Genomic DNA, 26,596 nt, shown 5'->3' with positions numbered 1-26,596 from the left:
ATGTCAGAGATGCTCCAGCTGGCTTGGAAGAAAGTGAACATCCATGTGTGAATTGGCCTCATGGCCAGGAACTGTGGGCCAACTCTAGGAGCTGAGGGTGGTCCCTGGTTGTCAGCAAGGAAGGAAATGGGGACCTTGGTCCTTCATCCACAAGGCAATGCAGATTGCCAACAACCAGTGAGCTTGAAAGAGGTCCCACCCCTAGATGAGAAAGCAGCCCTGGCCGACACCAGTTGTGCTGTGCCTGGACTTCTGACCTACAGAAATTGTGAGATAGTAAATAGGTGTTGCTTTTTAAAATGTGTGTGTGTGGTGACTCAGATGGTGATGTCAGGAGAAGAAAAGTGGGAGGAGGGAGTAAGAGAAATATCCCAAGATAGGCTCGAGGGTACTTGAGACCTGGTACCCAGCCTGTTGATGGACCTCACATGTTAAAAAAGTCCTTTAATCACTTGTGGCTTTCATCTTCTCTTTTCCTAGATATTTGTTGAGCATTTGGAGGAGAGAGGAGATTTTGGGTGCTTTGGAGATAAGTTTTTTAGATGGTTGGGATGTTTGAGTTGAGGAATGTGGGAATTGAAGCATTTTTTTTTTTTTAGTATTTTTGATGAACCCGTTGCCCCAAATCTTTACGTTGTCTTGGTGTGCGTTTGTCTGTTACATTCTACACTTGTGGTAGTAAGATTGAATCACATTCAATCAGTGTTCATTTCTAGACTGCAGGACCAAGCTGCATGTTGAGAGGAGTACTGAGGAAAGAGCCTGTCCTTGCCCTGTAGAAGTTTACACACAAACACATTTTTCTTCTGCTTGTTGGAACAACCACAAAACCGTGAAGAGCTCAAACTCTTCTCGTTCACTGGGATGACAATAGTAATAAAAGCATCTGATTTGCTGGAGGTTTACTGTATACTCGAGTGTTATGCTAAGCACTTGTGTGACATCATTTACTCTGTACAGCTGTTCTCTGAGGCACTCTTACCCCTTTTTACACGTGAGAAAACTGGGGCGTAGAGAGGTTAAGCAGTGTGCCCGAGGTCTGACTCCAAAGCACGTGCTCTAAATACTGTAGTCTACTATATACTATGGTGACTCTTGCAGTGACTTTCTAACCAGTGTCTGCCTGCAGTCTCCCACTTGCTCTCCGTCCTCCTGCTGGATTAACTTTGGAAAACACACCTTCTGCCTCTGGTGGTTCCACCACTTTTATGTGGCTTCCAGAGTCAACTCCAGACTCTTTAGCCTGGTGTCACAATCGGTCTGGCCCAGTCTCCCTTACTGCCCTTGTCTCTGGCTGGAACCTCGGTATTGTTGTTGTATCTGTCCATTTACTGTGGACCTAATATGCCTTGTGCTTTTCATGGCCTTGGCCTTCTCTTCCTAGCCAAATCCAGCATCCTCCAGTGTGAGACCTCCTGTGTCCTCATGCCTTCCCCAGTCAGTGATTCCATCCTCTCAGCTTTTCTCTTTGGTCCACCCTGGTAGGTTCACATGGGCTTATAGTTGTCTGCTCCTCCCACTCCCACCTCTACCCCTAAACATTGATGCTAGGAACTGGCTTATTCTTTATATGGCTTTGTCCTGTCACAGAGCGTTGCATATCTTAAGTACTTGATAAATTTGTGTAATTGAATTCATTCATTCCTTTTCCATCCTCTCAGCAAAATCCAAGGTAAATAATTCCAATTCTGTCCTGCTGTAATTTTGTTATCTCCTGTATATAGTTTTTATCCCGGTCACTCAAAAATGCCACAAGCATTTGTGAGTTACTGGGAACATAAGAATCTCTCTCCCTACCTCACCTCTTTCATCTCTGTTTGCTCTACCACCTGCCCGTCTCATGCCAGCCACATGAACTTGATCTCAACCTCGCTAGTTTTATTTTCAGCCTGGCTGATTTTTTTTTTTCTCCTTCATTGTCCCAGTTGCTTGAAACAACCATTCCTATCCCTCTTTTTTTTTTTTTTTTTTACAGTTTTAAAATTTTTTTTGTGAGGAAGATCAGCCCTGAGCTAACATCCATGCTAATCCTCTTCTTTTTGCTGAGGAAGACCGGCTCTGAGCTAACATCTATTGCCAATCCTCCTCCTTTTTTTTTTTTCCCCCCAAAGCCCCAGTAGATAGTTGTATGTCATAGTTGCACATCCTTCTAGTTGCTGTATGTGGGACGCAGCCTCAGCATGGCCGGAGAAGCGGTGCGTCGGTGCGTGCCCGGGATCCGAACCCGGGCCGCCAGTAGCGGAGCGCGTGCACTTAACTGCTAAGCCACGGGGCTGGCCCCTCCTATCCCTCTTTTACTCAAAACTGTGACATACAGTATCTCCTCTCCACTCATCCATAGCATAGTAAATAGGTCAGGAGGCAAATACAAAATACCACTGATAAATATCCTTCCCTGCCCTAATGAGGCAGGAATATGTCTAAGTACAACAAAGAAAGAAAACAGAATGGTTTTACATTTTCATTATAAACTGCAAGTAAAGGAGAAATACCAGATTACTGGTAGGTAGTCTAAATATGATGGCAGAGCCCGTAGAGTTAGATCTGAGGAACACTGGACGCCCTCCATCCTAATGATGCCTCTCATTCCAGTTTTACCTTGACGTTCTCCTGGGCATCAGGTGGACCCTTGCTGGCTGTTCAGGTATTTGCAGTCAGCCATAAATTAAGTTGCAGTGACAGGTCTCCTTAGCGTAAACATCAAACGTCTCTTTTGAGTGAGAACAAAGCTTTCATTCTCTAGACCTGAGGCTTAAGGGTGAACTTGTTTAAACAGCTCTCTAGGGTTGGGTTTGTCTCCAAGTAGAATGTCAGGAAGGCAGTTTGTAGAATAGATATAGTGTGGAGCTGGCTTTTCAAACACCTTTCTCTTATGCAAACCCCATTCCGAGACCTTTTCCCAGATTGGAATTAAGTACCAAGCTTATCAAGTGTCTTATTGTTAAATCTGTGGGTTTTTTCTCTGATACAAATAGCTTCCTTTATTAAGTCAGTTATATTTTTTTCATTAGTGCTTTTTACCAGTATATTTTTTTTTTTTTAGGTACCACCAACTACACATGTAAAATTTGACTTTATTATTGCTCTTGGGTACTTGAGAGTTTTTGTTTTGTTTTAATGTATTTTTAAAATATCATTTTGATGATTGTGAAAAGTGAAAATGTAACTTGGGTCTTTTTTTACCAGTAGTGTCTGATTGCTTTACTCAGTGCTACAAGATTTTTCCCACTCAGGTTAGTTAAAGCTGTGGCTGCTGGTCCAGTGTCAGTTCCCAGTTGTTGCCCTCCTACCTCACCCCCTACACTGCCCCCCTAGGAGAACCAAACGTTACCTCTCTTTTGTGACAGTTTAGTGCCAGACACCTCCATTTTTTTAACCTAATTCAGGATTTTCATAAACATTTTGGCAGTTGTCTAGATCAGTAGTTACTGAATAACATTTTCCTTTTTTCTTTCTGTCTTTTTAAAGCAGTGGAACCCTTTTAAAAACGAAAATGTAGAGACTCGTATAAAATGGATAAAAGCTGAGCCACTCTGGCAGAGCCCCTTCCCTCTCACATTATGAGGCTGAGACTTATCGAATGAGGTTTATTAAGCACAGTGCTGTTTGCCAGGCACTGTGCTGGGCAACAGTGAGGACGTGGTGAGGATGAGAAGGACACTGGTTCCCTCCTTGTGCTGTTCAGAGGTTCCTGGACGTCTTAGGGAGCCCAGGGATTCAGGAAGGACACAGTCTGAAGAACATTGTACCTCCAGGTTTTTTTCCTGTGCATGTGTTAGGTTTTTGGTGTTTTTGCTTTGTAATTGAGATTGTATTATAAATATTGTTTTACAGAGATTTATGGTAATTTTTGTGTGTGTGTGACGAAGATTAGCCCTGAGCTAACGTCCGTTGCCAATCCTCCTCTTTTTGCTGAGGAAGATTGGCCCTGGGCTAACATCCATGCCCATATTCCTCTACTTTATATGTGGGACGCCTGCTGCATCATGGCTTGATAAGTGATGCATAGGTCCGTGCTTGGGATCCAAACCTCAACCCCAGGCTGCCAAAGTGGAGTGCAAGAACTTAACCGCTGTGCCACTGGGCCGGCCTCCTATGGTTTTTTTTTTTTTAATTGTAGTAAAACACATATAAGAGAAAATTTATCGTTTTTAACCATTTACAATGTACAGTTCAGTGGCGTTAAGTACCTTCATAATGTTTTGCGAACCGTTAGCCCTGTCTAGTTCCAGAACTTTTTCTTTACCCCAAAGGAAGCCTGTAACCCATTAAGCAGTCACTCCCTGTCCTTTCCCCCACCCCTAGCCACTGACAACCTCTAATATGCTCTCTGGATATTTAATATAAATGGAATCATACATTATGTGGTTTCTTTCACTTAGTGTTTTCAAAGTTCATCCATATTATAGTATATATCAGTAGTGTATTCATTTTTATGGCTGAATGATACTCTGTTGTGTGAATATACCACATTTTGTTTATCCATTCATTATTTGATGGACGTTTAGGTTGTGTCTACCTTTTGACTGTTGTGAATAGTGCTTTTACAAACAGTAGTGTACAGATTTTTGTTTGAACACTGTTTTCAATCTTTCGGATATATACCTAGGAGTGGAATTGCTGGGTTATATGGTAATTCAATGTTTAACTTATCAAGGAACCATCAAACAGTTTTCCACAGCACCTGCACCATTTTCCTATCCTACCAGCAATGTGTGAGGGTTCCAGTTTCTCTAAGTCTTCACCAACACTTGTTATTTTTCATTTTCTTATGTGAGTGTGAAGTGGTATCTCATTGTAGTTTTTTTTTAAAGAAGTATTGACCCTGGGGGCCGGCCCGGTGGCGCAGGCGGTTAAGTGCGCGCGCTCCGCTGCGGCGGCCCGGGGTTCGCTGGTTCGGATCCCGGGCGCGCACCGATGCACTGCTTGGTAAGCCATGCTGTGGCGGCGTCCCATATAAAGTGGAGGAAGATAGGCACCGATGTTAGCCCAGGGCCGTCTTCCTCAGCAAAAAAAGGGAGGAGGATTGGCGGATGTTAGCTCAGGGCTGATCTCCTCACAAAAAAAAAAATAAATAAATAAAAAAAAAAAAAAAAAAGAAGTATTGACCCTGGGCCAGCCCCGTGGCTTAGCGGTTAAGTGCGCGGGTGCTCCGCTGCTGGCAGCCTGGGTTCGGATCCCCAGCGTGCACCGACGCACCGCTTCTCCGGCCATGCTGAGGCCACGTCCCATATACAGCAACTAGAAGGATGTGCAACTATGACATACAACTATCTACTGGGGCTTTGGGGGGGGGGGGAATAAATAAATAAATAAAATCTTTAAAAAAAAAAAGTATTGACCCTGCGCTAACATCTGTTGCCAATCTTCCTCTTTTTCTTTTTTCTCCCCAAAGTGCCACTACATAGTTATATATCCTAGTTGTAGGTCCCTCTAGTTCTTCTATGTGGGATGGTGCCTCATCATGGCTTGGTGAGCGGTGAGTAGGTCCACGCCAAGGATCCAAACCGGCAAACCCTGGGCTGCTGAAGCAGAGTGTGAGAACTCAACTATTACGCCACCAGGCTGGCCCCTCACTGTAGTTTTGATTTGCATTTAAATTTGAAATTCATTTGCATTTGAGATGATGTTGGACATCTTTTCACGTGCTTGTTGGCCGTTTGTATATCATCTTTGGAGAAATGTCTGTTCCAGTCCTTTGCCCATTTTTTACGTCAGACGAGTAATGTGCCAACATCATAGCAAGGTTTGTGGGAGGCACCTCTCACATAATTGCGTGAACACCCAGTCATCACGCTCTGCTCATATTTTTAATTGTTTTTGATTGTTGTTGAGTTGTGAAAGTTCTTTATATATTCTGGATATTAGACCATTATTAAATATGTGATTTGCAAATATTTTCTCCCATTCTGTAGGTTGTCTTTTCACTCTCTCGTTGTTGTCCTTTGATGCACAAAAGTTTTTAATTTTTATGATTAAAATTTATCTATTTTTCTTTTATTGCTTGTGCTTTTGGTGTGATAGCTTACGAGACCATTGCCAAATCCAAGGTCATGAAGATTTACCCCTGTTTTCTTTTTAAAAGATTTAGAACACAGGGCCGGCCCCGTAGCTTAGCGGTTAAGTGCGCGTGCTCCGCTGCTGGCGGCCCGGGTTTGGATCCCAGGCGTGCACCGACGCATGCTTCTCTGGCCATGCTGAGGCCGCGTCCCACATACAGCAACTAGAAGGATGTGCATCTATGACATACAACTATCTACTGGGGCTTTGGGGGAAAAAAATTAAAAAAAAAAAGATTTAGGACACAAGTTTTAGCTCTTTTATTTAGGTCTTTCATCCATTTTGAGTTAATTTCTGTATATGGTGTGAAGTAAGGGTCCGACTTCTCTCTTTTGCATGTGGATATCCAGTTGTCCAGACATTGTGGATATCCAGTGTCTTTGACCATTTGTTGAAGACTAGTCTTTCCCCCAAATGTTCTAGACAGTCTTGTTGAAAATCAGTTGATTATAGATATATAGGTTTGTTTCTGGACTCTCAATTCTGTTCCTTGATTTATATGTCTATACTTATTGCCAGTACCACACTTTTGATAACTATAGCTTTGTAGTAAGTTTCGAAATCAGAAAGTGTGAGTCCTCCAACTTTGTTCCTTTTTTTTCTTTTTTTCAAGATCATTTTGGCCATTCAGGATCACAGAGTTGTGTAGAGTTGTGGTCTTTGTTCTATCCTAAGGAGGCCGTAGGGGGTTTGGATAAGGTCCAGGGAAGAATAATTAAAATAATCATGGGTTGTAATAGGCTATTCTTATCAGTTTGGCCTGTCTGGTGGCTGCTGTCATCTGGAAGGGTGAGGGCCGGGAGGCAGTTTATGATCAAGTTGTAAAGTCATGAAGAGCAAGGGCGGCGCAGGCTGATTTGGGCACCAGCCTCGGACACTGTAGAACTAGAAAGTGGCCCAGTGAAGTTTGGAGGAGACAATCATGGGGTGCATAAACGGGGCAGTGCTCCACACGCTGAAACTTTCCCCAAGGAGCAGTTAATATAAGCTGAAAATCATAAATACTGCAGCTTTAAACCGTTTTAGAGCATTCTTGGACCTCTGTCTACTATGACAGACGTGGATGTTTGCGGCGTACCTCTTACCTTCTGAGGCTGGTGCCACCGCCCTGCACTCTCCCACACCCTGTTCCCTGGGCACGTGGTCTGAGGCAGGGTACTGAGCTCAGTGGCTGTGAGGTTAGCCCTGTGTGGTGGTCCTTGGGAATTCCTAGGAAGCCCATGTCTCACTGGGTGTCCTCCCAGTGTATGCAGTGGGTAAGAGGGGGGACCTAACCCTCTCCAGTGCCCTGCTGCGGTGAGCTCGTCTTTGCCGAGATCCTGCTGTGTTAGGGCCTCCCTGACATGCAGCTGGACAGTCTGCCCAGGTTGGGGCTTGTCAGCCTTCCTCAGAACTCAGCCTCTCTTGTGAATCAAGTTTGTATTTACATCCTTCCGCAGACCATCTTCAGTCGTACTTTGGAACCATGTTCAAATCCTGCCAAAGTGGTTTTGTCTCTGGTTCGGGTTTGACTGACTTGTTAATAACAAAATGCTGGGCTAGTGGGAATTCCATTCTCACCACTTTTTAACTTGCTTGTGTATAGAGTGAGTTTGTTGTTCCTGTGATTGGTTTTCCTGATTGTGTTATTTCTACTCCGTAACTCTTTGGTCATGGAGTACGGAGAGTTTTAGGTATGTATTGTTTATATCCTCGTGTGTAGACGGATTTAACCTCATGAGTCACTATGAAACAAATCGCACAAAGGGCTATCATTAGTCCAGATTTAGCTTTTCAAAGAAATCGAAATTACATTTGTGATATACTATAAAAGTAAATTTACAGTAAATTCAGATGTTTTTGTAATTTTATTATCACTTATTTTGTTTCAATGAAAAATGAATTTTTTTTTTTTTTGTGAGGAGGACTAGCCCTGAGCTAATATCTGGTGCCAATCCTCCCATTTTTTTTTCCTTAAGGAAAATTGGCCCTGAGCTAACATCCGTGCCCATGTTCCTCTACTTTATATGGGACGCCGCCACAGCGTGGCTTAACAAGCGGTGTGTTGGCGCGCACCCGAGACCCGAACCTGTGAACCCTGGGCCACTGCAGCGGAGCGCGCGCTCTCAAGCACTTGCGCCACCGGGCCGGCTCCTGAAAAATGAATTTTAACAGAAGACTAGCCATAATGTCGATCTTTAAAATTCAGAAAAAGGTATATAAAATTTAAGCAGAACTTCCCAGTGTTGGATCAGTGATCCAAACAATGTGAATTTGAAACAAACTAGATTCAGATGTCAGCTGGAGGATTTTAGAGGTCTAGTTCAGTCCCTTCTTTCTGGTTAATCATGAGAAAAATGAGATTCAGAGAGACTACGTGACTTGCTCAAAGCCACGCGACCAGTTACTGGCAGAGCTGAGACTCTAACAGCAGTTTCTTGCTGTGGTCTTGCTGTAACTCGCCACTTCCTAATTAGTGGTTAAAGAGACACATTTTACGTGTGTGTGTTTATTTGAGTTTTACATTGAGCGGAGGGATTAAAATTTATTGAGCACCTATTTGCTGAGCACTTTTTAAATATATTATTTCATGTAATTCTTACGTAGTCCTGTGAAGTAGTTATTAACAGTCCCACTTTACAGATTGGGAAACCAGGGTGCAGGAAGGTTACTAACTTGCTCAAGGTTGTGGGATTAATACTAGAGCTGGTATTTGAGCCTTAGGTCTTTCTGCCCTGTTGCTGCCATGATACCCGATGCAGCTCTAGTGAGTAACTGAACCTCCCCAGGGGTGTGGGCAGGAGTGATGGTTATCTTAAAAATCTGTCTTTTCAGACTTCTCACTCACTCTGTGAAATATAGAGATTTGCACAGCTGTGTGCAGAGGGAGTCGTTCTCCGAGTCCCCCAGCACTGGGCGGATGTTTGGCTGATCGTCATACCAGCTCTGTAAGATAAATGGTATTTTCTGGCTGGGCGGCCGAGACCCAGATAGATTTAGGGACTTGCCCAGTCTCTTATCACAAACCCGCATGGCCCCGCTCCCAGTTCCTCTCTTCGTCCCGTCTAGCATAGATTTCACCACTTTTGTTCTTTCCTGTCTTACACCAAGATTGTTTAAGTACTTCCCAAAAATAATGAGCCACGTGTGGGTGTGTTCGTTCTCCAGAATGAATCACTGTGAAAGAGGCCGTGAACCAACGAAAGGAGAACAAGTATCTGGACCCAGAGACTCCTGGCTCTCCTGCCTGCTAATTGACGGACTCTGAAGTGAGCTTTTTTTCACAAGGCGGCTGCGGGTCTGGCCTGTGTGTCCCACTGTGCTCAGAATAGCTCTCTTGGAGTCGTTCGTTTTCCCTTCTTGCTTCCCAAAATAGACCCAGTGCTGTTCTCTCTGCTGGACGTCACGCTACATGTATGGAGAGGTGTGCGCTCCACGGAGTTCCCCCGTTTTGTGCCCGAAGGTCCCCACCGACGCAAAGGGGAGTGGGCAGTAGTTTTCTTGGATTAACATTCAGGACTCCAGTGTGAGTAACAGAGGTTTGGATCCAGTATTCTGAGAGTTGCAGAAGTAAATTTAAGTTAGCCAGAAGAATAAGAGAGGAGCAAATGAAGGTATTTGGGAGGAAAAAAGAGGAGGTTCCTTAGTCTGTCTTGTGTCTAATCAGAATTCAGGAGGAATTTGCTTTTAAAATTCGTTTTGTGGTTTGGATCCTGGTCTGAAGGGCACCTGCGTTAAACCTCCTGCCTTTAAAGTGGAACACACCCGGAGCCTTCCGCAGGTAGCTGCGTGCTTTGGAATGTCTCCCAGAAGAAAGGGATCTGATCAAATGCTGTGAAAAAAATGCGAGAGGCGTTCAGTGAGGATCCACGCTGTCCATTTACCTGTCAGTGCTGTCTCTCCTTTGTTTCCTTGGGTGGGAGTGGCAGGGGATTGTGTCATTTATGGAGAGCCTGAGGAAGGAGAGGTTGGACACTGAGATATTTAGAATCTGTCTTTGGATTTGAAAAGCCAAGAGCTGCCTTCCAGTGTATTGGAGGAAGAGACAAAGATAGACTGTTTACAGCCTAAAGGGGTGAGTTATGACAGGCTAGTTTTTCATGGGACTGCTCATAAATGTCTCTTCTCTAGGGCCTCAGTTTGAATATATTCCCACTTGGTATCCAGATCACTTAGTGTCCAATCTGAGATGTGAGTGGGCCCTGCCACCTCTACCCTCCGACCGGCAAGTGCTCCATTCAGCACTGTGGGTCACAGCCAAAGTGTCCTAGTGGCCAAAGCCACACTCCTGCCCATCCCAAGAGGTCAGGGCCAGGTTAGGCTCATGGGAGACACTGTTGGGGAGAACCAACTGCTGCAGTCTGTGCTATTCTTGTTAGACGGATAAATAAAGGATTTCAGATTCCAGGGCTGCTGAACTGGCTTTCCGAGGCGCCAAATCCGTTTACAGCAATTTCCTGTCAACAGTGCACACTTATGTATAATACATGCCCAGCACAACTCAGTCCCAGAGACAGTTGCATACACTACCTATTTGAAAAAAATATATATGTATATTATATTTTTAAAATGATATCCAGGGGCCTTTCAGAGGGGTTAAATTTATTGAGCACTTTTTATGCATTAGCTCAGTTAATCTTCTCAATAACTGTATGAGGGGGCATAATATCATCCTCTTTGGGGCATATTCTTTTTGCCCCGCATGAGAGGGGCACCAGCCATGGATGATGTTGGACTACTCAAGGGACGCTTTTCAAAGGAAGTGATGTTTAAGCTGAATTTTAAAGGATTTGTAAGAATTAGCCATTGCAGCAAAAGAACGTGTGAGAGCCTGCATACTGCGTTCAGGAAACTGTGGGCGGGCCTAGTGCGGGAGAAGAGATGGGGTTGATGATGGCTCTGAGGAACCCTAGGTGGTTTGGATGGAGAGGGTGGGGGCGGGGAGATGTCCTATATTCTCCAGAGGGAACATGCCTTCTTTTCGTCCTCAGACATCTAAATTTAAAGGAAAACCTCTTTCTCAGCCACAGAATAATTTATAATAAGTCTAAGGCTAAGTTCAAAAGGTAGTTTGTCTGTTTCTCATAGGCATGAAGTAGAGCACTTAGAGGAAGATGATGGGGCCTAGGAAGCCTTGTTTGTGACCTGAATAAACAGGTGAAAAGGTTGTGTCTCCATTGATGACCTCATCTTTCTGGCCCCATCTCTATCAAAGCTCCTTATTTTGGAACATCCAGTGTGCTAAGGGATTATATTCTAAGTCTGGAACAGGACTAGGATAAGATCTCACCATTGATGTCAATGTCTACTCCAACTTCCCTGCAGCTCTGTTGTGTGCGTGCACCAGCTGCCTACAGGCCAACTACACGTGTGAAACAGATGGGGCCTGCATGGTGTCCATTTTCAACCTGGATGGGATGGAGCACCATGTGCGTACCTGCATCCCCAAAGTGGAGCTGGTCCCCGCGGGGAAGCCCTTCTACTGCCTGAGCTCTGAGGACCTGCGCAACACCCACTGCTGCTACACGGACTTCTGCAACAGGATCGACCTGCGGGTGCCCAGTGGTGAGTGGACACCCTTGTCGGACTATTGGCTCATCTTGGAGGTAGGGCACCCCTGTTGTTTCATCCTTCTCTACTCTTCCCCAGTCACTTTGTTTTATGATAGGTAAAGGGACCTTTTTGATGTTCCCCAAGGTGACAAGGGATGGGATTCCTCCTAAGTCAGATTATGGATTAGAGGATGAGGGAGACAGATTGTCAGATTGGTCCCAGAGGTGAAAGCTGCATTTGGATAGTGGCTGAGCAGCCGCAGGCGGCTGGTGAGGAGTGGAGGAGCCAGGCAGGGGTCCCACAGGAGGGTGAGGGACTGATGCGAAGGAGACAGCCCCAGAGCTCTGGGAAGGCAGCTGCCCGTCACAGCTCTGGTGATGGCAAAATGGGCAGAGGGGCTAGAATTGGAGGAGGAGGACAGTGATGGAGGCTGAGGGTAGCAGGTACCACCCCTTTGCATGTCTGCCGTTTAGAAGGTGTTACTGGGGAGATCAGAGGAGAAGGAGAGAGACGAGCAGAGCTTAAAGGAGCTGTTGTAAGTGGAAGCGCAGGACCTGGCATCTGGTGGGGGCTGAGGTGGGAGTGGTCCCATGAAATGCTGTGAAATTACAAAGTGGGTTGTGGGTCGACTGTTGGAAAGGGCGCCTTAACTGGAGAGGTTTGTGTGTGAGAGCTTCCTGGCAGACCAGAGAGATCAAGGGCACCGTGAACCCACTGAGAGGGAAGGGCATTTGCACTTGGAGGGGGTTGGGAGTGAGGAAGGCCGAAGCTTTCCCTTGTTTTACTCTTTGTTCTTTCCCTCTCCTCTCTCACTCAACCCAGGTCACCTCAAGGAGCCTGAGCACCCTTCCATGTGGGGCCCCGTGGAGCTGGTAGGCATTATTGCCGGCCCGGTGTTCCTCCTGTTTCTCATCATCATCATTGTTTTCCTTGTCATTAACTATCATCAGCGCGTCTATCACAACCGCCAGAGACTGGACATGGAAGATCCCTCATGTGAGATGTGTCTCTCCAAGGACAAGACGCTCCAGGATCTCGTCTACGATCTCTCCACATCGGGGTCTGGCTCAGGTACCGAGTTCTTCAGGCGTTGTGTCTGCTGTGGGCCTTCATCACTGCTTCTGAGCAGGATAGAGCATTTACAAAGAAGGCCGGGCCTTGTATTTGTTTCTACCAGCACTGAGTCATTTGGTTTCATAATTCCCCTTTTTTTTTGGAGTCTGACATGCAATAAGATAAGATAGTGGGTTCACAGAAAATCTTTCATTCCCCAGGATTCCAAAGGTCAAGTACAAAACTCTCCATTTCAGAAATCTTGCCTCTCTTTGAGTCTTGTACCTGTCCATCTATTAAAATTCACCTGGTTCCACCTGAGCAGTGGAGTGCTCAATTTAAGGGTCCCTATTGAGAAACGGGAGTGTATTGGGTTCCTATGAGGTGGTGACAGCTAATCATTGATCTCCGAGCAGCCACAAGGGGAGTTTAAGGACGCTGAGTAAAGCTGAGAGCTGGGGTTTGGTGAATCATTGACTCGTACCAATTGCCCAGGGGTTTTTTGGTGGAGGTTAAAATAAAGGCAGCTTGGGCTTCCAGCGTGGCAGCAGCACCGTGTCCTGCACTGCCTGTTGGTAGCCAAGTCTTAGAGGAGGGAACTGAACCCAACACTAGACCTTGATGTTAGACAGGAATTTAGGATAAAGGGCATTGGGTTGCTCAGGTCTCAGGGTACAGCTCAGCTAGCTATTAGATGTGAATGTGACTGCAAGAGTCTTTTTATGAAGATAAACAGTTACTTTAATGATGGTGATATTCTGTTCTTGTAAAACAAAAATCACCCACAAAGGTCACTTTGCCTCTGGGTAAAACATACAGAATCATATTTGTGGGAATTGCGTGTGCATTATGTATATTTCCTTGCCACGTGACAAGACTGTTCTGTAGAGAAATTATGCCATCAGTCATGGCCAGACATTCCTCCTTGCACACAAGGAGTACTTTGAGCTGTGACTCCTGAATTTCAGCGGTTTTGCTTTTATTAAGCTCTGCAGTCAGGAGTGCCAGAGTGATGGATATATTTAAAAGCTGCATATTTTTAGGAAGACAGAAAATATGTGGCTTGTTCTTTGCTGAAAGAGGTAGGGCAGTGGTTAGAACTGCCTGACTGACTCTGTGGCTTGATTTGCTGCTAGAGGACGGTAGCTCAGGTTTTCTGGAGTCTTTTAAGATCAGGACTAGCTGAGGCTAGGGAAGGTCCTTGGCGGTTACTTAGTCATCTGGAGTAAAATCACTGATAACTGTTCCTCTTGGGATGTTTTAGTCCATTCCTAATTCAGAATATCCAGAGCTTCCAAGGTGCTGGAGTTTTAATACTGTGGATTTAAAGTAATAGGTCCTTGCTGCTTATGTGACTTGCAAGTCACTTTGACAAATATCGGTTGAATACCCTCTGATGTGGGGTAAAAAAGAGGAGGAACAGGCTGAGCCAGGATTGGCTGGAAGAGACGAGGATTGTTGGCAGGGGTCTTACGGAGGAGGACGCCTTTAAAGGGGTCTTGAAGACTGAATTGGAAGTTTTAAGAGAGGTAGGAGGGCAGAGAACATTCCAGGTCAAGGAAAGCTGTTGAAAGTTCACCATGGTCTAGGGAACAACAGAGCCGAGAGCCGGCCCAGGGGGTGGGGGCGGCAGGCTGACCCAGGTGGAGAGCGCCATGGGTGCCATGCTCTGTCCTGTAAGGTGAGAGGCAGCTACGAAACCTTTTTGTGTGGGAAAATAACTTCATATTTTCCTTTGGAAGGAATTTTGGCTGTGGTGTGGAGGATGAATTCATTCATTTACAGCCTCCTGTTAGGGAGGCAGGGTGGGGCGGGGCCGTGTGTGGGTGTGCAGGGCAGGAGCAGGGTGAGGTGGGAGGCAGAGAGGCCAGTGAGAGGTCTTTCTAGAAGGGCTAGAACTAGGCAGAGAGGCCAGTGAGAGGTCTTTCTAGAAGGGCTAGAACTAGGACAGGCACAGAGGGGATAGCGAGGAGGGGTCTGATTTGAGAAACATTTTGGTGATTCTGTCCTATTGTAGTTAAAAGCGTAAACTTTGGAGTCAGACAGTCCTAGATTTTAATCCCTGCTTTGCCAGTTACTGTTGGTATCAATTTGAATGAGTTACTTAGTCTCCCCTGTGAGCCTTAAATGTCTCATCTGTAAAATGGGTATAATAACAATACCTACGTTATAGGTGGCTGGGGGGAAATGAGATAATTTATGCAACTTATACAAAGCGTTGTGCCTCACACAGTGTCAGCACACAGTAAATGGCAGTTCATCTCCACAAGACATGGGGATGGAGAGCATATTTGTTTGGTCAGGGAGGAGGGTGAGAGCTCAGAAACAGTCATGGTGGTGAGGTGATTGGATAGATGGAGAGACATTGAGTGAGTCAAATGAGCCAATGAACGGGTCCTCTAAAGACAGTAAAATTCGTCTTAGAATAAGCGTGGGTGGTCCCTGGCTACATCTGGAGCTCCACCCCTGAGCAGGACTTTGATCTCTTTGAAAGCCGATGGAACCTTGTATGCTCTGACCAGTTTGCCTTTCATGGGCCACACAGCACTGCCCTCTAGTGGCCAATGAGCAGAGCAGCCAGAAGGCGGCTTCCAGCACTCAAGCTCCCACTTGCATCTTCTCTGCCCTCTTTCCTCCTCCATCAGCATAAAGCAGATGTGGGTGGATTGGCCCTCAGGAAGCTGGCTGCAGAGTTTGTAAATCTGGTCAGGCATTTGTATTCAAATCTGTCTTCTGTACTGAGAGGAGAAATCGCTTAGATCAGGAACAGCTAAGGGTATGCATTTCCCTTTCGATGTGCACTCACTCTGGTCGCTGGCTGCCTGGATTACCTGGACATGGTCCGGGGCGGCTGCAGCTCTCTCCCATCCTGGAGCAGTATAGAATGGAGGCCCTGTGGGAGGGCTGTCAGTGTGGCAGTGCGAGAGAGAGTTGCAAAGTTGAGCAAATTTACAGCGTCAGCTCTCTTTCCGGTCTTGCATCCACAGGGTTACCCCTTTTTGTGCAGCGCACAGTGGCCCGAACCATCGTTTTACAGGAGATTATTGGCAAGGGCCGGTTTGGAGAAGTGTGGCGCGGCCGCTGGAGGGGTGGCGACGTGGCTGTGAAGATCTTCTCTTCTCGTGAAGAGCGGTCCTGGTTCCGGGAAGCAGAGATATACCAGACAGTCATGCTGCGCCATGAGAACATCCTTGGGTTTATTGCTGCTGACAACAAAGGTAAAGATCCCATGCGTCCCAAAGCCTAAAACAGTAGCCCCAGATGGACGGGCGACTGGGGACGTGGAACAGCTGTGGGACAGCACAGCTCTGTTTGCCTCCAGAGTTCTTGCCCATAGAGACTCTGAATAAGGTAATAGCCTTCAAGCTTGTCTTCTGCACAAAGCTTATACAGAAACCCAGGTTATTACGCAAGTAAATAAGCAGTTGTTAAGCAGATAAATAAGGGAAAGCCCCCACCCTCCCTGCTCACGCCCCCCCCACTCCCAGCCCCACCCCAGGGTGGTCCCTGCAGGGGCTCCAGTGAGTTTACCTTGAAAACGATGGTATGAAGAACTGTGGCCTCAACCCCTGCCAGGAAGGGATGGCCCCAGAAAAGCATGTCCTCCACGCTCTGTGATGTACAGCACCATACCCGCTTCTGTAGTGGAGCAGGTGCAGCAGAGGCGTGAGCCGCCTGCCCGGACGTGCCGCCTCGTGGCCTTCAAGCTCAGCTTTTGGTCTGCTTGTTGCGGAAGTCCCTTATTTCCTCCCTCCTCTCCCTTCTGTTTTTGCTTTAGTCTTTTTTTTTTTTTTTTTTTTTTTTGGTGAGGAAGATTGTCCCTGAGCTAACATCCGTGCCAATCTTCCTCTATTTTGTATGTGGGCCACCACCAGCATGGCTTGATGAGCGGTGTGTAGGTCTGCGCCCGAGATGCGAACCCCGGGCCACCGAAGCAGAGCCTATGAACTTAACCACTACACCACTGGGCCGGCCCCTTTGCTTCAGTTTTTGAGTCTCTCTTGTGTGCCCAGGAACGTCCTCGTTTTTGAGGACCTTACTGACTAGCAAAGAGACAAGTAAACTAACAAGTGATTATGGGAAGTAATCAGACAACAGACTGTTCTAGTGAGCGCAAATTGGGGGTGAGATGGGGTCAGGGAGGTCACACCTGCGTTAGAGGCGAAGGTGGCAGGAGTCGGTCGGGAAGAAATAGCAGTGAGAAGGGCACTGCAGACACGTGTACAAAGGTGAGATGTGTCTGGGAACCTGCTGGTAACTCGGGCAGCTGTTATAGCAGGACAGGGGCGGAGAAGTGGGCGAGGCCAGATTATGAAGGGCTTTTCTGAAGTGATTGTATTTTTTCTGAGATGGTGGGTAGTAATTGAAATTGCGTTCATTCATTCAATAACATGCATTGACGGCTGGGGGTCAGGACCCCTGCCAGCTGCTTGGGTCATCCCACAGGAGATCAGGACACAGTCCCCGCCTCGCAGACCCGAGGAAGAGGGGACAGCAGGCACACGGCAGGTAGTGCAACCCAAGTCAGAAACACCACGAGCTGATCGCGTTTACATTTTAGAAGCATCTCTCTGGCAGTTGTGACACCGTTTGCTCCCGCGTCAGTGATGTTTAGAAGTTAGTGTCTACAAGGCCTACAGAAGATGCTAAATATTTGTCCTTCCTACAGAAACAGCAGACTGCTCATTCCTCACATTGCTGGGGGTTTTGTAGTGGCCTCAGCTGCCCCCAAGCTGAAAAGTCTTGGACTCGCACACAAGGGAGGAAAGGAAAGAGAGAATATTTTAAAGGGTCAAAAGATGCCTTCTCTGTTAACTTATTGCCAGGGTCCTCAAGACTTCGGGGCTGGCGGGAGGGTAGGAGGGGTATGTTGGGTAGACCGCTTGTTCATAATCAGAGAAGACAGAATTGGTGCTTTTCCAGGAGCTGCTGCCTTTATTGATTCTGGCAGCTCGTGTGAGTAGGGATCTGGCTGTCGAAACTCGCATTAGGGCTGAGGGAGGAGAAAAATCAGACTCCTCTGTTGTTGCCTTTTTGACACGATGTATATGGTATAGTGTGCTGGAATTAGCACCAGCCTGGAATTTGGGAGATCTCAATCCAATTTCCAGTCTTCCTGTTGACAGCAGCATAACCTAATTAGTTTACCAGCTTTCAGTTTTTCTTTTTCTTCCTCCTCCTCCCCTGCACACTGCCCCCCACCCCCATATATGAGTGCATGCTCTCCACCTTCCATGGCTCTTCTGAGGATAAGGTGACCCCTCCAGAATACTTGGAAGTGTGCTCTTTGTGCATTGAAAAGCATTTTTTGGCCTGGAATGCAATAATGCATGAAGGAGCTCTTTCCTGCTCTCACCGAGAGCCCATAGCCTGGTCAGAGAGAGGGACTGAAAAACGCTGCGAATGAGAAGGTGCTAGGTTGGGCTGTGCTCAGAGGACTCCGAGCTCAGAGGACCTGCAAAGCCTTCCTCCTTGGCGAGGGTAGAGTCTAGTCCTGGTCGCTAACGAGCAGGTGAGCGGGTCTTGTCAGGATCTAAGCAGTGTAGCCCATGAAACAGATGATAGGTTACTTTCCCTGAGCACGTGCTTCCTCTCCTCCTGTGCCTCAGTTTCCAGTTGGTGTCATAATGGAGCGCTGTTCAGAATCCTGCAGCCACCTACAAGAAATAAGGGAGCAGGTCTAAGAAAGAATGCTGTTCTTCTGTGCTTCCTGGACCCTAAAACTGGCGGACAGCTGTAGATGAAGCAGGCATAGAGGAGGCCTCGGGGTGTGGAGGCAAGAAGTGGAAATCGGGAGTGCAGCTGGGGTTTCTGTTGTGCCCATTCTTCCCTTCCTGCCTTAACTGCTTTGCTGGGAGTCATGCCTTTTCCGGAACTTCTCTGTGCTTCTCTGCAGATAATGGCACCTGGACACAGCTGTGGCTCGTCTCGGACTATCATGAGCATGGCTCCCTGTTTGATTATCTTAACCGGTACACGGTGACGATTGAGGGGATGATTAAGCTGGCCTTGTCTGCTGCTAGTGGGCTGGCACACCTGCACATGGAGATCGTGGGCACCCAAGGTGAGTGGACCCAAGCTGGGCTTGAAAAGCCTGTGCCATCCTGGTTTAGTTCCCAGAACTCCTTTTTACTGAGAAAGTTGGAGCTGGACCTCAGGAAATTAGTCTAATGTCAGGGAGAGAGGTTTGAGCTTTACTTGAGTGTGAACAAGAGGTGTCTCGGGGTTCTTTTCACCTCTGTCTTCAGAACCCCCTCAGGGAACTCCATGACGTAAGTGTTCAGTCCTCGTTCGGCGGCCTGGTGCATAGTTGGCTGGTGAGCCAGTGTTTGTTGAGTGATCATCTCAGAAGCCCACAGTGCGCATGTGAAAGAATGGAACTAAGAAGATTAAACAAACTAATGCAACAGGAGCTTCAGTTTCGTCATTTCACGCACGCACTGTTGGGGACAGCTGGCTCAAAGACCGCGGGTGGATGAGACAGTGGGCCTCACTAATCTCGGAAGGTTTGCTGGAGGAAGAACACCTCGAGTGTCCCTGCTGGTTGACTGCAGCATCAGCTCTTTGAGTCCTGGATCTTGTCATGGTGGCAGCTGTGCTCCCTGGAGCCTGGTTGACCAGGGCAGCAGCTCTTGCTGGCCCTGACAACACCAGCCATTGGAGCGTGATCCTTTTCCCAGCTTCCGCGGTGATGTTAGCGATATTCTGAGAACCTGGCCGATGCAGCAGTTTTTCTTTGAATTCCTCAGCAATTCTATACTGGAGCATATTAGTTCAGGGAAGCTTAGTAGTGGTGATATTAATAGTAATATTAGCTAATACGCATGCCCTTCTAAGCTCTTTACTTACCTACATTAATGCATTTAATCCTCACAACATTCCCATGAAGTAAGTACTGGTATTAGTCTTGTTAGATGGATGAGAAGAGGGAGGTACAGATGGGTTAAGTCGCTTTTCCAGGGTTACTGGGTTAGTGAGAGGAAAAGCCAGACTCGAACCCACCCCGTCTGGCTGCAAAGTCCATGCTTTTAACACTTATACTATCTTTCTTTAAAGATCCTTGTTTTTTCCCTGCCAGGGAAGCCTGGAATTGCTCATCGAGACTTAAAGTCAAAGAACATCCTGGTGAAGAAAAATGGCATGTGCGCCATCGCAGACCTGGGCCTGGCTGTCCGTCATGACGCAGTCACCGACACCATTGACATTGCTCCAAATCAGAGGGTGGGAACCAAACGGTAGGCAGGCACGGGGCCTCTGCTCTTGCCCTACACTTGTAGTGAGCAGCCTGCATGTGTCCTTTCCTGTCTGCGAAGGAGCAGGAGATGTAGTAAAGCAGGTGTGGTCCCCTCTCTAGACAGCAGAGAGTGGAGTTGTGCACCCACTCCCCACACAGAAAGCTGCACAGGTTGCATCTAACAGATAGAAGTGCCAGGAGCACAGCCCCGTAGAACCACATACACGTAGGGGTTGGTGGTATCAGGCCGGGGAGGCAGTGGAGAAAGAGAATCTAGAGCGAGATTTGAAAGGGGGATGGGCACCAGGCTTGGCTAGGGGACAAGGGAAAATGGCACCGTCTGCAGGGGTGGCTTGTGCCGAGACCCCTGAGGAGGCAGGGAGCGTGGTTTGCCAAGCCAGAGCAGAGGTAATCGAGGGTGGAGACTGGGGGCACCCTTAAGGATTATGGGCCTGCTTCCCGCTTCGTCCCAAGGTGAAGTAAGAAGTAAGGAATTGTGATTGTGGATTGACTTCACAAGTGGGAAACGCAACTGTCTTACTGGATGGAGGAGGAGGTCTGTTCATCTGCTGAATCTCAGTGACTGTCACTAAATGGTGCTGCTGCTTTTTCCCTTCCTTTTGACCTGGGAGTTCCCCAGGCCCCCAAGTGTGAGGCCTGAGGTGACCCTGTGGTTTGCCTTTCTGTAGGGGAGTGGCTCGAGTAGTACTGATTAACCGAGGGGGCCTTTGATGGCTATCTAGAACAATCTTCATGTATCTGCAGTCAGGTCAGATAACAAAGGAAGTTCAGAATTTAAGCTCAACCTATCACTGTGAGTACATCCAATAAAGTCCAAGACCCCAGTAGCAACCAGATATTATGTGCTGTTACTGCCTTGCCACCCACAGTACAAATACTTCTGCCAAGAAATCAAAACATGCTGAAAATAACTCTTGATGGTTAAAAAATAGAGGTACAAATAAGAGTAGTCCAGTATCACCAGACCTGTGCTGAAGTATTTAGATTCGAATCCAGAACATAAGGGAGTTTGCAGTAAGGAGAATGGAGCATCCCTCCTCCGCAGGGGGCTTTCTCGGCGTGATGCTCTCCCACACTCAGAGGGCCCCTGAGTCAACACTTGGAATGAGAGAGAGAAATCGTTATTTTCTGGGCGTGATCGAGGTCCTTTGCCGTTGCAGATACATGGCCCCTGAAGTACTTGATGAAACCATCAACATGAAGCACTTTGACTCCTTTAAATGTGCTGATATCTACGCCCTCGGGCTTGTCTATTGGGAGATCGCTCGAAGATGCAATTCTGGAGGTACTTTCCTTTTTACCTTCTCTTTCTCCTGCCTCCCATCCCAGAAGACTGGTCACCAAAGGTATTGGTGTTTTTACTGTCTCCTTTCTTTTTACAGCCTGTCGGTTCCTGGTGCCGGGGCCCGAATCACACTGAGGGTTCTCATCAAAGATGAGGAACTTTAGAGGCAGCCGTGCTAAGGGTGTGTTTACTCCTCGGCCGGCTTGTTGAGTAGTGTCGTACATCGTGGTAACCATTCTGGAGGCTCATTTGGCTTTTTTTTTTTTTTTAAACACATTCTCTTTATTGGTCCATGGAGGTCGGGAAGGCCCTGATGGGAATAGCACAGAACTAATGCAGGGGTCTCCTGTACTCGGGAGGCGGTATTTCCTAATACATGAGCTCTCAAGCCATGTTCCTGGCTGCCCAGAGGTTTCATTGACTAAGTAATGGTAATTTCTCACTTTGCAGGAGAAAGCTTACTAATGCATAGAATTTTCTCAAAATGAGTTTTTTCTCCTGTAATTTTTTCTTAAATCTTTGGCATTTGCTGCTGCTCATGCATGTCAGAATCCAGTAAAAGGTAGCATCAGATTTAGCAGAAAACTTTTTTTTATCATCAGTACATCAGTATCTTGCGATGACTTCCAAGTATTCTGCCACGTGACCAAGTTCAAGAATCACTAGAACCCTGCCCTCAGCCATTTATCTCTGATGTAAGAGATTCCAGGTCAGGGGAAGTGGTTGAGTTAAAAAGAACTGGTGAGTCTCCCAGCAGAACCCTTTTATGCATCACTGCCTTTTTCCTTCCATGATGTATGTTTGGTAAGATCCAAATTATGGAGGAAGCATCCAGGTATTAGTCACAAAATTTTACATCTTAAATTTTGATCATAATATACAGATAAAGCAGATGAAGAAAACTCTGGTCACACAGGTCTTAAACTGTGAATAAGTTAATTTTTTCTTTCTCCTACCGTCCAGAAACTGGTGCTAAGTATATAATAATAATAATAACATTTATTTACCACTTTCTATGTATAAACTCATGTAATCTTTACCACAGACCTGTGAAATGAGTACTGTTATTGTCATTTCGCAGATGAAGAAAATAAGTCACAGAGAGGCGAGGTGATTTGTCCAGAGTCACACAGCTGATCACCCAGGATTCGGACTCTGGCAGGCCGAGGCCAGGGCTGAAGCTCTTAACTTCCCTTAGATACCAAGTCAGGCTCTATTTAAAAGTCTGTCCCTTAGCTCAGGACAGCAGGATTTTTCCTGGAAAAAAAAGCATGAGGAAGTCACATTGGATTTTAATTTTTTATTATGAAAAATATTTCAGTTTGTAGCTGTAAAAGGACTTCAGAAATACAGTGCTATTGTCACACTTCAAAAAATGAACGTTAATTCTTAATATCATTTAACGTCACTTGGTATTGAGATTTCCCCAATTGTCTCCTAATTTTTTTTTAAACAGTTTATGCAAATCTGGGTTCAGGTCCTGTCCATCACTGCAATTGATTGATACACCTCATAAATCTTTATAATCTACAAATTCCCCCTCCGTTTTTTTTTTTCAATTTTTCTTTTGTTTTTTTGTTTTGGTGAGGAAGACCTGCCCTGAGCTAACATCCAATGCCAATCCTCCTCTTTTTTGCTGAGGAAGATTGGCCTTGGGCTGACATCCTGCCCATCTTCCTCTACTTTATGTGGGACGCTGCCACAGCATGGCTTGACAAGGACCTGCGAACCCCAGGCCACCGAAGCAGAGCGAGCACACTTAACTGCTGCGCCACCAGGCCAGCCCCTCCATTTTTTTTTTTTTTTTTTACCTTCTGCAGTTTCTTTATTGGAGAGTCCAAATCATTTGTTCTGTAAACTTTTTTTGTCTAGATTTTTCTGATTGCCTCTTCGTGGAGTTCACATGTTCTTCGGTTCATGTGAATTTCCTGTGATAGTTCCATCTAGTGACTAGAATTATATTTTTTTTCCAAAAATCCTCCTGTTATAAGGCACATAATGCCAGTTCTCTCTTTTTGTGATGTGAACAGCCATCGGTGATCATTGTCCAAGTCGTAATTCATTAGAGGTTGAAAAACGCCAATGTTCTGATTTTGTCAATCTTCATGTATTAGCTGCAAGAGAAACTTCTCCTGATTATCTATTTGGTTACCAAGATGTATAGTTGGAATAGAAAATGTAGAGAAGATACTTGACTCTTTCCATCTCTTTACCAATTTTTCCAAATAATGAGTTTGTTCTCTATCATCCTACAAAGGTGACTGAGGGGCTTTTGTTGTTTTTTTTTTAGTATCATTGTGAACTGGTAGATTTAAAATACTTGTTCTCATTGAAGTTATGAGGCTTACTGTTGTTTAAATGTTCTCATCTTTGGCCAGTTGGGAGTTTTTCGAGTTGGTGCCTTTTGACCTGACCTCAGTAATCTCTGCGAGTTTCCTTGCTTTTTGGTATGAAAAAGATGTTCCTGGCTAATCTTGTGTATGTGTTGTCCGTACCTAGAATCTGCCAAGCTCTCTGAGGAGCCCTAGTTCCTCTCCGAGGAGCCGTAGTCCCTCTCCAAGGGAAGTAGTATTCACAGACCACAGCTGGGTATCGTCATTGGCTTTCGAATAATCTCTTCCTTCTGTCGCTAACTCCGGTGGATGTTTCCTTTTCTCTCAGGAGTCCACGAAGAATATCAGCTGCCATATTACGACTTAGTGCCCTCTGACCCTTCCATTGAGGAAATGCGAAAGGTCGTATGTGACCAGAAGCTACGTCCCAACATCCCCAACTGGTGGCAGAGTTATGAGGTAGGGAGCTCCCTTGCCTCCTGCGGCTATTCCACCTGCCTGGTTTGTCTACCTTAGAAAAGGGTTGCCCAACAATGGGGCCAACCCCAGGACTACCCCCTGAGTGTGTCAGTCATTATATACTACGTGCTGTTATATCTTAAACCTGAGGGGCCACAATTCCTTGTCCTGGGCACTGTAGGGTCCCCTTTGGAGTTGACAGCCTAGTAGAAGAAAAAGGCTTGGTCCCCAAGACAGATCAGAGAGAGGTGGTCAATAAGAGACAGACACAGAAACTGAGCGGGAGCTGTTAGACCTGTCTAACTAGAAAATGGCTCTGGAGCCACAGGAGTGAGCTGAGCTCTGCGAAAGAGGTAAGAAGAGGCATCTGTAAGGGTTGTAGAAGAGTGAGGGGACGGGCCCTAGGGAACGTGAGAAGACACGTCTCTGAGGGAGGTAGCCTTGCCAAAAACTCAGAAGAAGCTTGGAGGGTGTTTAGAATTTGAATTTGGGAGAGATGGCAGGTGAGGTGGGGAAAGGAAAACATTTGGTGGAAATAAGTGAAATGAGGACAAATTCATGATACAGACTCCTAATAAACATGGAGATCTGGGTCTTAGAGTCTTCAGAGGGAACAGGGTTTGCCCAGCTAAGTGCCCTGCGCCTCTTTTTCACCCATGGCTCTGCTTTTAAGGAGTGTAACCACTAGAGGGCGTTTTGGCCTTTCAGAACAACATGACTCCCGTTATGTTCTAGGTGGTGCCTTCTCGGTGCATCATAGAGCAGCATTTTCCTAGATGTCCCTTGGAGCCCTCAGGTTGGGGCTTACTTCAGAGGATTAGGGGGAGGCTGAAAGAGCTGGTCTTCACTGCCCCTGGCCCACTTCCTCCTCAGTGCTGTTTTTATGTTGGGACTCCTCTTGGGAAAGTAGGTTCCACTATTAAAAGGAATTTTGGAAACCACTGGCCTAGGGCAGCAGTCAGGGAATTTTGTAGCCCCCAAGAACCGGCAGCAGTCCATGGGTGACCTTCCAGATCTAGCTCTTGGCCTGACCGTAGAGGTCGCCTGTGTCGTCTGGGCAGTGGCAGTGTAGCTTCCTGCCTCTGACCAGATCGCCTTTCAGGGGCTACTTCACCTCCCCATCTCTGCATGTGAACCATGGGATTGCAGCCATGTGCGTGCACGTGCCAAGGCATGTCCCTGTGTGCCTGGTTCATACGCTGCTTTTTAAAAAAACATAATTAGTGAACAGTCATAAAAATAGATTCGCAAACTTGACAGAAAGGATTTTCGGATCACAGGCTGTCTGCAGTTCTTTCTTTCGAGATTACCCAGATGACGGGGAGTAGCCAACTGCACTTGCAGAGGTCTCCCCTCTCCAGGCCGCAGCTTTCTCCCTTCGCCTCCATAGCCTGTCCCTGAAGGAAGGGAGAGCCACGGGGAGAGGGAAGCTTGCAGAGCATGTCCCTAGGGTCAGGGGGAGAGGAGGTTCTGACAGACTGCACCAGGAAACAAGCAGGAGCCTAGGGATCAGAAAGGCTTCCATGGGGCAGCGTCAGATTGACACCCTGGGTTCTCTGTGTGCAGGCGTTACGGGTGATGGGGAAGATGATGCGAGAGTGTTGGTACGCCAACGGCGCGGCCCGCCTGACTGCTCTGCGCATTAAGAAGACCCTCTCACAGCTCAGCGTGCAGGAAGATGTGAAGATCTAACCCTGCTCCCCTCGCCCTACACACAACCCTGGGCAGCGAGAACTACATACAGCTGCCGTGTTGAGCGTACGATGGAGGCCTACCTCTCATTTCTGCCCAGCCCTCTGTGGCCAGCAGCCCTGGCCCTCAAGAGGGACAGAGCCCGGGAGACTCGCTCACTCCCATGTTGGGTTTGAGACACAGACATCTTTTATATTTACCTCCTGATGGCATGGAGACTCTGCGAGTAGATGGTGTGGAGAACTCAATGCCACAACTCGAACTGTTGTAGTGGGAAGTCCCCCAAAACCCGGTGCATCTGGCGTGTAGCCAGGAGTGGTGACAGGGGTGGCCTGGGGGGCCCAGGAGAAGCCGAGTGTTGCCAGTGCTAAGCAGCACTGAGGGTTTTCCTCCGGGGACCAACCCCAGCATGCTGCGGTGGCCCAGAGGAACCAGAAGTACAGCCTCTCGCACAGGCAGCCACGGGCCACGTGCTCCCCTCCTCCCTCACACGACATCTAGAGGGACTGCCAGTGGAGATGGAATCTTCCGCCTGTCTGTCCAGCCGTGTGTGCATGTGCCGAGGTGTGTCCTCTGTTGTGCCTGGTCCGTGCCACGCCCTTACGTGTGTGTGTGTGTGTGTGTGTGTGTGTGTGTGTGTGTGTGTATGTGTATGTGTATGTAGGTGCGCACTTACCTGCTTGAGCTTTCTGTGCATGTGCAGGTCGGGAGTGTGGTTGTCGAGCCGTCTCTGCGTGCTGGTGCCTCTGTTCAGTAGTGAGCAGTATCTAGTTCCCCGGGGGCCCCTCCCCCGCCCCCCGAACCCCCAGACCACGGTGGTACTCCCTTCCCAGCAGGCTGCTCTGCCTGCCCCTGTGTCAACACAGCTCTCCTCCATTTCAGACTGTGGAACCAAAGCTGGCCCAGTTGTCCGTGGCAGGCTTTTGG

At 47.1% G+C, this 26,596-nt stretch overlaps 1 protein-coding gene and 1 non-coding gene across 5 annotated transcripts in view; one reads left to right on the top strand and one right to left on the bottom strand.

The window, feature by feature from the left end:
• The window catches only part of ACVR1B (activin A receptor type 1B), a 33,204-nt gene extending 6,608 nt beyond the window's left edge, over positions 1 to 26,596 (top strand). For 2 of the 4 annotated variants that reach the window (XM_058558206.1, XM_058558209.1), the window contains exons 2-9: positions 11,365 to 11,604; positions 12,415 to 12,663; positions 15,633 to 15,863; positions 18,542 to 18,709; positions 19,724 to 19,880; positions 21,061 to 21,185; positions 23,847 to 23,977; positions 25,544 to 26,596. In XM_058558206.1, coding sequence (XP_058414189.1) covers positions 11,365 to 11,604; positions 12,415 to 12,663; positions 15,633 to 15,863; positions 18,542 to 18,709; positions 19,724 to 19,880; positions 21,061 to 21,185; positions 23,847 to 23,977; positions 25,544 to 25,669 — 1,427 coding nt within the window. In that variant the 3' untranslated portion in view covers positions 25,670 to 26,596. Of the gene's footprint in view, positions 1 to 8,475; positions 8,988 to 9,207; positions 9,309 to 11,364; positions 11,605 to 12,414; positions 12,664 to 15,632; positions 15,864 to 18,541; positions 18,710 to 19,723; positions 19,881 to 21,060; positions 21,186 to 23,846; positions 23,978 to 25,543 lie in introns of those variants that run through there. The other 2 variants (XM_058558207.1, XM_058558208.1) reach the window with 2 other exon arrangements.
• On the bottom strand, positions 5,713 to 5,819 carry LOC131416598 (small nucleolar RNA U13). Its single transcript, XR_009222617.1, has one exon. It is a non-coding gene; the product is annotated as a small nucleolar RNA U13 (small nucleolar RNA).

This window comes from Diceros bicornis, chromosome 17 (assembly GCF_020826845.1).
Source record: "Diceros bicornis minor isolate mBicDic1 chromosome 17, mDicBic1.mat.cur, whole genome shotgun sequence".
NCBI lineage: Eukaryota > Metazoa > Chordata > Mammalia > Perissodactyla > Rhinocerotidae > Diceros > Diceros bicornis.
The sequence above is the reverse complement of the archived record's forward strand: the minus strand, read 5'-3'. Positions and strand labels throughout refer to the sequence as shown.